This window comes from Muntiacus reevesi, chromosome 1 (genome assembly GCF_963930625.1).
Source record: "Muntiacus reevesi chromosome 1, mMunRee1.1, whole genome shotgun sequence".
NCBI classification, from domain to species: domain Eukaryota; kingdom Metazoa; phylum Chordata; class Mammalia; order Artiodactyla; family Cervidae; genus Muntiacus; species Muntiacus reevesi.
In genome coordinates, this window is record NC_089249.1 from 141,925,842 (window position 1) to 141,939,762 (window position 13,921).

The window sequence follows — 13,921 nt, forward strand, 5'->3', positions numbered from 1 at the left end:
CCTCTATTGTACAGTAACAAAAGGTCTTTCTCAATTGTGGTCTCTGGAAAATTGGGGTCTGAAGGCCAGGCAAAGAAGAGAAGGCTCAAATTGTCGCTTCATAAGACTACTAAGATCAGACTCTTCACCTCAGGGTGAGCAGGATGTACTACATGAAGGGAAGAGAGAAAAGGAGCATCTTACGTAAACTTCCCATCTATTTAGCAGTTTTCTGAAACAACAGGAACCTGATTTGTAAAGCCAGTAAAATATAAGCCAATCTGTCACGTGTCCTCTCCTCTCTTATTCAACCTCCTCAAACTGTCCATGTCTTTAATCCCAGTTTTCCAAAATGCTGGCTATGTTAGCTCAAAAGCTTCTCTTCCACGGTTAGCCCCACTTTTATCCCCATCCAGCTCAGCCCTCCTTCATTCTATGGGCCATTTTCCCAGCATCCACTTCTAGGTTCTTTTGAGCCAGTAGCTCACTACCTTCCGGGGAAAACTAGAAAGCCTTTGGAATCACGAGAGGTTTAAACCCCAGCCCTGCAAATCATCAGCTGTGCTAACTTGGCAAGCTACCATGTCTGACACATCAGTTTCTTCATCTGTAAAATGATGGTAATAAAAATAATTAATTTCCCAGGATTTTTGTGTAGATTTAAGGAAATAATACATTTTTATAAAATACTTAGTGAGTACCCAATAAATGGCAGCTATTGCTATTGTTATCATCATTGCAATCATTAATTTTTTCTTCAGTTCAGTTCAGTCACTCAGTCATATCCGATTCTTTGAGACCCCATGGACTGCAGCACGCCAGGCTTCCCTGTCCTTCACCAACTCCTGGAGCTTGCTCAAGTTCATGTCCATTGAGTCTTCTCTTCATATTGACTCAAATTTTTCTTTGGCAATACTTGTTCAGTCACGAAGTTGTGTCTGACTCTTTGTGACCCCACCGACTGCTGCACACTAGGCTTCCCTGTCCTTCACTGTCTCCCGGAGTGTGCTCAAGTTCCTGTTCATTGACTTGGTGATGCCATCCAAACATCTCATCCTCTGCCGCCCTCTTCTCCTTTTGCCTTCAGTCTTTCCCAGCATCAGAGTCTTTTCCAATGAGTCATCTCTTCATTTCAGGTGGCCAAAGTATTGGAGCTTCAGCATCAGTCCTTCCATTGAATATTCAGAGTTAATTTCCTTTAGGATTGACTGGTTTGATCTCCTTGCTGTCCAACGGACTCTCAAGAGTCTTCTCCAGCACCACGGTTTGAAAGCATCAATTGGCAATACTAAATTCTCATTTAAATTCAACCAACAGAAACACCTCTTTCCATCTGAATATCTCCCATTGGGGTGGGGTTGACTTTGCATTCCTGCCTCCAGGTGCTGCTCTATCTTCATCTCTCACCCCCTCCTCCTCATGTGCATCCATTTACTTCAACACCAAAATGCTCCAACTCCATTTTTCAAGCCTTGCCTATGATCCACACAATCTTCTATCGTTCTGTTTGTTTCACATCCTCACTTTAAATCCTTTGGGAGTCTGGTAAAGTCTATGAACCCATTCTCAATAAAATATTTTTAAACGGAAATGAAATGTACATTATCAGGGAAAGAGTTATTAAAATATTTTAAAATTTGTGATATAAAATAATTGATTTGTTCCTTTATCAGTACATTAATAAGTCCTAGCAGCAAGTCCTAACTATAATTTCAAATCAGTATAAACATTTCAAGATAACCATATCAACAATCATCATGAAAGAATGTATGATTTCTATTAGTGACAAAGTCCTGGGTACTACTGATATTACTATATATTTTTGCTACATTCTTAGTGGAAGAAAATGCTATGTTTTAGTTAGATGATAATGAAAATAAAGATGTAGATTTTTTTCACATCCAAGTTCACAGACCGTTGAATTCTACTCATGGGTTCATAAGGTTAAGAACCTCTACATTAAATGACTGACCTTTCCTCAGCCCCATTGAAACTTACTAATTTCACCCATAGACTATAGAATTAATCAAAGTAAAACAGTTTCGAAGGGTAGGGCTTGAGAAATCATATTCCAATTTTAAATATTCATATTTTAAAGTGTTAGAACTAAACCCTAGTTCTTCTGACTTCTATACCCGTTTTTTTCTTTCATCATAGCATCCTTCCACCTGTGGCTCTCTTCCAGGCATCTACCTCACTCACATATGCTCAGTTGTGTCTGATTCTTTGCGACCCCATGGACTGCAGCCCACCAAGCCCTCTGTCCATGGAATTTTCCAGGCAAGAATACTGGAGTGGGTTGCCATTTCCTACTCAAAGGCATCCACCTACTTACATGTAAATTTCAGCATGACCCTCAAGATCTTCAGTAATAGAGCTTTGACATGTTTCCTGCTTATCACTTATTCTTCTATCCTCATCATTGCAGAACGTTTATTATCATCACCCCCTTACTAAATGCCACTAGTGCTCCCTGGTTAGTAGAACAACCAAAACTGGCCACATGTACCTCAAACGTGCCCCAAGGGATTTGTGCTGTTTCCTTATTAGTGCCAATACTTACTTCATCCCTGCCTATATATATATATATATATATGTATCAGACTTTTAGGGTTCATCTCAAATGCTGCCTCTTCCATGAAGATGTTCCTAATCTCCATAACCAGTTGTGAGCACTCTCATGAAACAAAATACAATTCTGTTAGAGAATTTCTATTTTAAGTCTTCTCTTCCTCTACAACGTGTGGCTACTTCTTTGTATTTCCCCCACCCTTAGGTAAATTCCTAAGCTTCCTGACAGAAGAAATGTCACTTTTATTACCTCAAGGTATTCTGCAGAGCCTGACACTCAATACTGGAATGGAATTAAGTAGTTTTAGGTTTTGGTTTTTTTTTTTCTTTTCTAGCTCTTGTTCTTCAATGCCAGTTTTAAAAAAAGCATACTCTTAAAGCCTTTTCAAATCTTAAGACAGAGATGAATGAAACCTTGACAAGTTTTAAAGGTTAACACTTACTGAGTACTCACTATGTGTTTTAGCATGTTTCCTCTCTACTTAATCCTCACAACAGCCCAATGTGATAGTTACTATTATTCATATTTTATAGATGAGATTAAATTATTTGCTCAAGGCCATGTAGCTAGGAGGGCTTCCCAGGTGGCACTAGTGGCAAAGAACCCGCTTGCCAATACAAAAGATGCAAGAGACACAGGTTCAATTCTTGGGTCAGGAAGATCCCCTGGAAAAGGGCATGGTAACCCACTCCAGTATTCTTGCCTGGAGAATCCCATGGACAGAGGAGCCTGGTGGGCTACAGTCCACAGGGTTGCAAAAAGTCAGACACAACTGAAGTGACTTAGCACACACGCATGTAGCTAGTAAGTGCTAGAGTCTCAATTTGAGGAGAGCCAGTCTGACTCCAGTTTAACCAGCTCATTAGTGCCATCTCCACAGTGTACCACTGGAGCTCAACAGGGAAATTAAGTATCTGTTTTTCCCTAAATATAAGGATTCATAATTTTTTCCAAACTAGTAGTATTAAGTGAATATGTAAAGTCTTACTTTTGAAACACCCGTTCTTGTCTCCTACATGACCTTAAATATAAAAGTTGGACTTTGGAACATCAGCTGACAAAGAAGTACTATGAGCTCTGAGCTGATGCTGTGTGCCAGTTAATATCATGATCTTTGTGTAGCAGCTTACACAGTATTAGAGTTTAACATTCCATTTCCCCTTATTTTGTAAACATGACAGGAAAATACAAAAATGAAAGTGCTAAAACACATGGTAAGAAATGTAGGTGTCAAATTTCATATAATTAATATATAAATAATCATTGCTGTTGTTTAGTTGCTAAGTCAGTGGGTCAGGTTTAGAAACCAGTCACAAGACACAGGTAGGACTATAATGCAAGTTAGAGAAACGACATCACTGTGCAAATAAAAGCTGAAAGACTGGTAAGTGGTGGCTCTCTCCATCAAACAGAATGCAGTTAAATTTTAAAAATAAGTATCAAAACTCAACTTATTAAACACAAAAAAGAAGAGAATATTGACAAGTGAAATTGAGGTACCAGAAGTGTAGGTGGATTGTCTTCTACGACATCTACTTAAAGTTTCTTGGGAATAACTGATGCATGCCTGCATGTGTGCTCAGTTGCCCAGTCGTGTCCAACTCTTGGCGACCCCATGGACTGTAGCCCACCAGGCTCCTCTGTCCATGGGATTCTCCTGGCAAGATTATTGGAGTGCGTTGCCATTCCCTTCCCTAGAGGATCTTCCTGACCCAGGTATCTCTCCATTAAAACTTTGATAACTAATGAGAGTCCTAACTGTGGACTCAAGACTGCTTAATTGTCTTTTTAATCCCAGGTCTAATTCCCCATCTTAGGTTCAATTTAACCAACTTAACAGATCAAAACAGTGCTTCGTAAATTAGCTAGTATGTAGATATTAGAGCTTCCCCGGTGGTTCAGTGGTAAAGAATCCACCTGCCAATGTAGGAGCCACAGAAGACACAGGTTTGATCCCTGGGTCAGGAAGATCCCCTGGAGCAGGAAATAGCATTCCACTCCAGTATTCTTGCTAGGATAATCCCATGGACAGAGGAGTCTGGCAGGCTACAGTCCACTGGGTTGCCAGGAGTCGGACATGACTGAGCATGCAGGCACGCATGTAGATGTTAGCTACAAGAATGCCACACTGCACAATTCCAGCAAGTGCCATTCATTAGTTGTGCAACATGGAAGCCACATATCTACCCTTTGGTATCAGTATTTATTTTCTTCCAATGTCTATACCAAATTTTAAATCATCCCATCCCCAGCCTTCAAGCCTTTTTATTTCCTACTTCTTATCTGTGTCAATTTGGTATGGTGTATTTGCCAAACACACTAACTTGCCATCAATAATTCATCTTTTCCATTATCAGACTTCTATTGGACTTATTTTCCTTTGTTTACCTTTCTTGCTTATTACTTCTTTTAAAACTCATGAATTCCCCATTCTTATGATATTATCTGAGTATAAAATATAAATATGTATTATATTTATACTTATTTTTAATAACTTAAAGGGGAAAGACAATTCTCCGTAGAATTTTTTTGTGATTCATTCTTGAATGACACCAGTATCTAATGACTATTGACTTAAAATACAGGAAGACTGAGCTTCTCAATTTCTAGAGGAATTGGTTAGAGGGTGGCACAATAATTTTTCTACCTAACACAAAGAGGTATTCTCCACTAAGCATATTTTTCTTACTGTGAGAGGATAAGTGAAATTTTATAGTAGTTGTGAATGTTTTGGGCCATTGCTTGCCCCCAATAATGTTGAGGAGGACTGTAAGAAAGAAAGAAAGGAAAATGCTAATTCAAAAATGTATCTGCAATACCGACTCTAAATATATTTTCCAAAGTTTATAGGCAAAGAGGAAGTCTTTTGTATAATCATGAAAATCACACAAAAATGCCAAAGATTTCTAAACTGACCCAAGATTCAAACTATAAAATGATAGAAAATTTACATTTTAGAATCAATTTGTTGTTGTTCAGTTATTCAATCATGTCTGATTCTGTGACCCCCAGGGACTGCAGCACGCCAAGCTTCCCTGTTCTTCACTATTTCCCAGAGTTTGCCCAAACTCATGTCCATTGAGTTGGTGATGCCATCCAACCATCTCATTCTGTTGTCCCCTTCTCCTCCTGCTTTCAATCTTCCCCAGCATCAGGGTTTTCTCCAGTGAGTTGGCTCTTCACATCAGGTGGCCAAATTATTGGAGTTTCAGCTTTAGCATCAGTCCTTCCAATGACTATTCAGGGTTGATTTCCTTTAGGATTGACTGGGTTTGGTCTCCAGGATGTTTCCAATTTTTCTTGGTTTGATGTTTGAACTTTTCAATTTGGTACCTCAAGATATTCAGTTTAAATGTTGAACAATATAGTACTATTAAAGTATGGTTGATTGACAATACTGAAGCTATAATAAATATCACTGGCTAAGTATTTATTCTCCTAAAATTTTTTGAAAGACATTGCTCTTCTTTTTTATAGAAAACAATAATCCATTATCCTTTCTAAGAAATTGCCTCTATCAATATATTCTGGATATCTTGCTTCTATTTCACTATTATTTTAAATTCTCAGTATCCTCCTTATCTTGTGTCCATTTCAATAGAAGTTCATATGGTGATTTAATGTTTTCAAAGCATTTTTTCATTATCTGTTCTTCCTACTGTGTCCCTTTTTTGGAAAAAATCCTTCACAGTGTTTTTATGACTGTGTATGAAAATAGTCAAGACACAGATGTACAATGCAAGCTACGGAAAGTGAACTGTGATAAACCATGAAAATAAAACTTTCTCCTAGTAGCAAAGAAATCAGCAGAGAAAAGGAAAAGAAAAAAAGACTGAATTAGTATGATTTTACCAGAAATACAGCACTTTCTGGCATAGAATAATAGAAAGTAACTGAGATCTCTAAAAAATAGAGATTTCTGACTTAAAATTAGACAGACTATACAGATAAGTTATTTTTACTATTTGTCTCCACTCTTCTAAAAATAAGAGGAAATTGACATATGCATATTTTAGATATTTTTGTCCTTTGACAATGCTAAACCCTTAGGTTAACAGGCTTCCCTGGTAGCTCAGTTGGTAAAGAATCCGCCTGCAATGCAGGAGACCTGGGTTCAATCCCTGGGTCTGGATGTTCCCCTGAAGGAGGACATGGCAACCCACTCCAGTATTCTTGCCTGGAAAATCCCATGGACAGAGGAGCCTGGGGGGCTACAGTCCATGGGGTCTCAAAGTGTTGGACACAACTGAGCAATGGACACTTTCTGGATCTATAAAAGAACCTGGCATCCAGACCCTGGGACTTCCCTGATGGCTCACCTGGTAAAGAATCTGCCTGCAATCAAGGAGAACCCTGGTTTGATTTCTGGGTTGGGAAGATCCCCTGGAGAAAGGATAGGCTACCCACTCCAGTATTCTTGCCTGGAGAATCCCCATGGACAGAGGAGCCTGGCAGGCTACAGTCCATGGGGTCCCAAAGAGTTGGACATGACTGAAGTGACTAAACACACAGGTTAACAGAATAGAAAAGTGACCTAAATTTTAATTCTCTGAAGTTGTCTTCTCACTACTACAAATTTAATAGGGTTCGTTTAATGTAAAAAACAGAAAAATGGATACCTCAGGAAAATTCTTTTGGATAGACTTACACTTTAAAGGATCTTCCCATGCAGTCATTCAACACATGATGACTCTCAAGATTGCCTGTTGCCAGTTAATACACTGACAAAAGGGGATTCAAAGTGTCAAATTTTATGAAGAAGAGAGTAAAGAAACCTTCACCACCAAAAAGTCACATCAAATATTTTAAAAATTCATTTATGAAATGCTAATGGTAAAATCTAGTATCTTAATATTGAGGTCCAAAGAGAGGATCCTTCTATCATAATTCTAACAGAACACCCATCTTAGAATTTTGTCCTTTTTCACTTTCCTTTAATTCCAGGCTGAAAGAGATCATCCAATAGCTTTATTGACTGAGTTTATTGGCTGTCAGAACTTGAAATGAAATCTGTGTTCAAACAAAGTCTGAAACATCTATTCTAACAATGTAGTCTTGTTGCTGCCTTTCCAATAAAAGATTAGCACAACTTTTGGCTGGTCCCCGGCTGAGGTTGATTTTTTTATTATTAATAGGTAAGATATAGCCATCAGTCATTCTCTCAACTGCCAGGAACGCATGCATTCATTCATACATATTGCTTGAATGCTTTTTATGCATATATTATTCTGATAATTGCTGATCCTAAGCATTTATTCTCAGACATGGGAATGACTGTATTTTAAGATCTGTCTTGCCTGTGCAATATTCTGAGTATCCTCAATATAATTCAATGTAAAGGAAGTTTCTGCCTCCTCTCACCTCAACTTTGTCCAGGTGTAATTTTGTCTCATTCCAAATTCCTACTTAAAAATGACATCCAAATATGCTGTGACAATAACAGAATGCTATCCTCTAATTCTAAGCTTGTTTATAGTTCTTGTAAGAGAACACTTACAATCAGTTCTGATTCATTTGAAGATATGGTGCTCTCATCTGATGTGTTGTTATACTGACAGAATCCTGTGACTACTGCAGGTATAAATAACAAACTGCAATACTTTAGATAAAGGAACTGTAGTGTATAAAATCTTGTATAAAGCTGCATTGTACAAAATCAGGTGCACCTCTGGCTTCTTGTACCTATATTACTTTTGCATACTAGGAAAATCAGTACTAGACTTAACTTGTCCAGATTTCATCTAGGTTAAAGGAAAATTTTAGATTTCTGAGATGAAGGAACTGTAGTGTATAAAATTGTGTATAAAGCTGCGTTGTACAAAATCGGGTGCACCTCTGGCTTCTTGTACCTATACTACTTTTGCATACTAGGAAAATCAGTACTAGACTTAACTTGTCCAGATTTCATCTAGGTTAAAGGAAAATTTTAGATTTCTGACTGTTTTTTCAGTTCGATAACCATCTTCACTGGGAGATGCCAAACCTGATCTCTCTCATCGGGCATACCAAGGCAATCTATCTGCCCCCTCTCTGTTTCAGTTTTGTATGCAACTCTAAACCTAACAAACAGGCTTCCTAATGGGGAAAAAAAAATCAATGAGTTTAAATGATACAGAATTTTATGTCTTTATGAGTCACCTTTTCACACTAAAATATGGAAGTTTCAGAAAACAAGTTAATATTTTTCTTTCAAAGCAACAATATTTGCCTTCATTATAAATAAACAGGATTCATTTGAGACAATGATTTTTCAAGTGAAAGGATTAAAATAATCCCATTAAAACCAAAACAAAGGCATTTTATGTTCTTATATCTTTATTAAAGTACTTACTTTATAAACCTGACTCAATAGTAACTCATATTTTTATTATTACAAATTTGCCTTTAAGCAATACATAATACACTTAAGACAGATTTACCTCATAGATGGTCTCAGTTCTAAACACCACTACACTGATTTATACAAATAGCAAAAATCACATAGAAGAACATCTAATGATAGCTTTCTTGGTACTTATCTTTAGATTTCAAAACTGTATAATAAGTCAAGTTTCCATAAATTTCATTTTTGAGATAGGAAACAATTTTGCCTTTATCTGCTTTGATTAGATGTAGTTATTATTAATAATATAGCCTTTAAATCTGTGGGGAAACCAGTACTTTACCTTTATTCCTCAGAGAAGGCTAGCAGCAGGCAAAATAAGGAACCATTATAGAATCATACTGTTAAGTATTACCTTAACTCAAAATTCTCATATAATTGTATTATATCACAGCTAAAAATTACTATTTAATATATCAAGATACATCCAAAAGTGTCCTTTGGTTGCATTAATATCAGGAGGCTTAGGTGGCACTTAAGATTCATTCTCTGATCTTCTGGTGATTAGTATAAACTGAAGCTTTTGAAACTACTGGGTGATGCCATTTGGGGGGCCCAATAGCACAAAACCTTCAGGAGAATAGTGGACCCAAGTGGAAGAATTTGAAGACTGGAAGACTTGCAGTTAAGGTAGATTTATCATTAGCAGAACTTCAGGGAAAGAGGAATGTGGTCAGAATCACTTAATATTTATTAGAAATCAGGATTCACTAAATCATTTCTCTTTCAGAAAAATATCTTTAAAATGTGTATATTTCCAAATGCTCTTTTGTTTAAAAGAACATATAAAATTAAGATACTGGTGAAAATAAACCAGTTTTGAATGTACTCGTTTCTCTTCATTTTTCCACCTTCAAAGGATTTCTTCTCATCAAGCATAAATGTGCTAATCTTTACAGCAAGACAAACTCTTCTGTGCTGAATCTTTTTATTCTTTTCTTTTCATCCTCTGAGAAAAGGTCTTCTTCATTCATTGTAGTAGATGTAAAATCATAGTCTCTGGAATGACCATTTACAAAAGTAAATAAGGGATATTTCTCCTTAGAAGAAATTTTCAGCATCTGTAACAGAAAGTACAGAAGAATCCCTTATTGGATGCAACAGCACACAGTAGGACCACATGATGAAATCTAAAGTTCTAGCCCTGAACTGCTCCTGTTAGCTTCTCCCATTTACATTTATCCAGTGCTACTGCTTTACTGTTCTGGCTAAAAGACAAAAGTTGACCAGTACTCTACAGTTTATTTACAGCTAAATACCTACTTCCTCATTAAGATTAGACCATCAAAAATAATATATCAAATCAAAAATAAGTATATTATCATTCCTACCCCAAGCCCCCCAAAGTAAAGTCTTCTAGTCACATTGTTTGAAGACTTACAGTGAGTTAAGATTTATCTTCTGTAATAGGCAGTGAAACAAAACGGCATCACTGATTATGACAAAATAATGTGAATGACTTGTTTAGTACCATAACACAGAAAAAAAATTAAACTAAGTCAAAAAGATCCACTCTAATCTCAATTCTACAACTTAATTTGATGTGACTTTTGACAAATGACTCTACCTGAGTATCATCTATAAAACTGGGCAAAAGATATCCAATCTCCTTACCTCAGAGAAAAGTTAAGATGGCAAAAAGCAATGAAAAGTTATTTTTTAAAATAAATAGGTTTTATTTAAAAGATCAAAATAATAAGTTTGGTCTTTTCAAAGATTTCCATTAAAAAAATATATTTCTGCAATAATCTAGTCAATACAAAAACAGTGTTTGTATATACTGCAATAATCCACACTTTACACATTACCTTCTAAAGTAATGTTATATAATATGGAAGTAAAATAATACCTGAAATTTTGTGGGAACACCAACAACCTTTATATAACCTTTGTCAATTTGCGATTCACTGACAAGCTAATAACTCATTCTAAACCATTTAAGTCTTTCTGTTAAATAGTCTATTTAAAAATTAAAACAATTTTAATTTAGAAGTGAATAAAAATTTTTGAGTGAAGGATGTTTTTATAGAAATAAACATTTCTATAGGTAATCAGGGCTTATAAGAAGGATTCTGAAAAATTTATGTGGGTTACAAAGAATACTGAAAAAATATCAATAGTATTTATACATCATTAATCATGATCAATTAAATATAACTTATTTAAGGATAATTTTAGGAGCAAAAAACTAAATTCTCCCAAATGTTGATATTCAAATGAAGGCTCATCAAATTCTTATATATTACATTTACAGATTCTCTTGAAACAAGGCTAAAACAAATATGTAGCCCTAGGATACGATACAATGATAAATTTAAAATATTTCAATGAGACAGTTAATATGAAATACATTTTCTAACAGTGAAAATGAACCATTTAAAAACAATCAAATACTTAAAAAGCCAGATGTGATGAAAATCTGATCCTATAAATTCATATTGTGCTCCTACTTTTTATTCTCAAATTTATTTAATTTACTTTCTAAAAAAATGGGAGAGAGAAGGGCAAAAATATGGAAATGAAAAAGAGACAGGGAGTTGGCATCTGATCAGGCATCTTTCACCTCCAGCCAATGGTTGGAATACAAGCCAAAATTGTTATCATTTTATATTCATTTAATGTCACTTGTAAAAGTCCAGTATCTAATAGGCAGGTATCATTACATCATTTTTAATTCAACATAGCAGAGCTAACATTATCATCTTTTCTTTCAAAATCAAGAATTAAGTCATTTAGGTTTATTAGTTGTACATTAACTAAAATTCAAATCTGTGCCTCAAGGCAAAATGTCAGAAAGAACTCCCAGTCCTTTAATTAGAAAATGCACCTACTTTTTGCAAACCCACTTGCAATGTAAGGCCTCATTATACATGTTTATTGATTCAGGCTTTGAGAATTATATTTTCTAACTTTTCTAGGTTTACTTTAAACATTTCTAAATACTAGAAGATGAAAAATAAATTGAAAAAAATGTGGAAATGAAAATTTTGTTTATTTAGACAAGTTGAAATCTTATACCATAAAAAAACTTGCACACAATGTTGTGGGTGGCTTTATTCATAATTGTCAAAACTTGGAAACAACAAAGATATCCTTCAGTAGATGAGTGGATAAACTGTGGTACAACCAGACAAGAGAAAATTACTACATACACTATGTAGTATGTATGTATGTATGTGTGTGTGATTCTATCTATATATACACAGACACACACACGCATTTTTACATACACACACACACACACAATTGAGTTGAGCAAAGCTAAGTGATAACCTAACAACATAAACATGATATGATAGGAAGAAGTAAATTTAGGACAAATAAAAGTGTCAAAGAAGATTTAAATTATCTAGCTTATTCTCATTTTATAAATGGGAAAATTGAGACCCAAAGGATTTAAACTGCTTTTCCAAGATGACATAAGAGCAACAGCAAAAGCAAAAAGAAATAAACTGAAAATGAATTTTATCAACAAGCCTTTCAAAGTTCTAAGCACCATATCAAGAATTTTTCAGATTTTTTTAAAGAACAATCTTTGATTTGAACATCTATCAGAAGGGAAAAGTTTAGTTTTCTTTTTTATACTATAAAATAGGATGCACTATCAAAACATTAAGGTCCCTCCATAATGGATAATATAAAATCTACACCAAAAAAATTCCACATTAGGTTACCTATATGACTTGGGGTATTATATCAATTGAGATAATATACAAAATAAAGATAATGAAAGTTATTTAATAACTTGGAGAAATAACTATCATATAATGGTAGAGGAAAAACAGCATATAACACTAGATATAAAATTTAATCTCAGTTTTGTTAAAATAATTTTAAACATGTACTTTAAGAAGTCTAGAAGTGGTAAAGCACTAATATGCAGAAAATAAAGGAATTACACAGTGAAAAAAAAAAAAAAGAAGTCTAGAAGAAAATACAACAAAATATTAACAGTTATCGCTGAATGAAAGACTTAGTGGTGATTTTTTTATACTTTTATCTTCCAAAATTTCTAATATGTATTTCTTATACAGTGAAGAAAAAACCAAGTGTTTTTCTTTTTTTTAATTTAAGCTAACTGGATTTACTATCCCATAGCTATAATTCTAAAGCAGTTCAGTAGTTTACTCAACAATAACTTTAGAACTGGCAAGTCTTCTGTTCTAGTTTAATAAGACAGCTAAAAATACACTGAAGAGGCTTTATTGTCAAAAAGGCAAATCATAAATGTCTTTTTAAGAGGTCAAATACTTTATATAATTTTTCCTCTGTGCTAAATTAATGGGTTTCAGAATTTACAAAGGAAAAAACTGGAAGACAAAAATCAAGTAATTTCTTCCATCATAAAGCTAGCAGTTGTAAAGTAAGAACAGAAAGAGAACCAGATGACTCCTTCTCCCCAGCCCAGAACCTTTTCTACAAGTCTCTGCCACTACACATGTCAAATCAGACCCAGCACACAGCAGTCTGTACCTATGTGGTCCATGCTGACCACAATGGAGGTACATATAAGGTAGGGGTTAGGTTCTAAAGTCAGGTCTTAAAGTGAAAATCAAATATAGTAAAAAAAAAAAAATTACCTTCAAAAAGTCTTTAAATTATTTAAAGGGTGCTATGCATAATTCTGTGTATACAACCATGTTTAGTAACATGTGTAAGTGTACAATACAGTGTTCAGTTCAGTTCAATCACTCAGTCATGTCTGGCTCTTTGCGACCCCATGAACTGCAGCACACCAGGCCTTCCTGTCCATCACCAGCTCCCAGAGTCCATCAAACCCATTTCTATTGAGTTGGTGATGCCATCAAACCATCTCATCCTCTGTTGTCCCCTTCTCCTCCTGCCCCCAATCTTTTCCAGCATCAGGGTCTTTTCAAATGAGTCAGCTCTTCACACGAGGTGGCCAAAGTACTGGAGTTTCAGCTTCAACATCAGTTCTTCCAATGAACACCCAAGACTGATCTTCTTTAGGATGGACTGGTTGGATC

At 35.4% G+C, this 13,921-nt stretch overlaps 1 protein-coding gene across 6 annotated transcripts in view; it reads right to left on the minus strand.

Annotated features, from left to right (window-relative positions):
• Positions 1–8,848: 8,848 nt before the first annotated feature.
• Positions 8,849–13,921, minus strand: part of ATG4C (autophagy related 4C cysteine peptidase) — a 97,368-nt gene continuing 92,295 nt past the window's right edge. For all 6 annotated transcript variants that reach the window (XM_065928738.1, XM_065928744.1, XM_065928704.1 and 3 more), the window contains one exon: positions 8,849–9,994. In XM_065928738.1, coding sequence (XP_065784810.1) covers positions 9,827–9,994 — 168 coding nt within the window. In that variant the 3' untranslated portion in view covers positions 8,849–9,826. The remainder of the gene's footprint in view (positions 9,995–13,921) is intronic.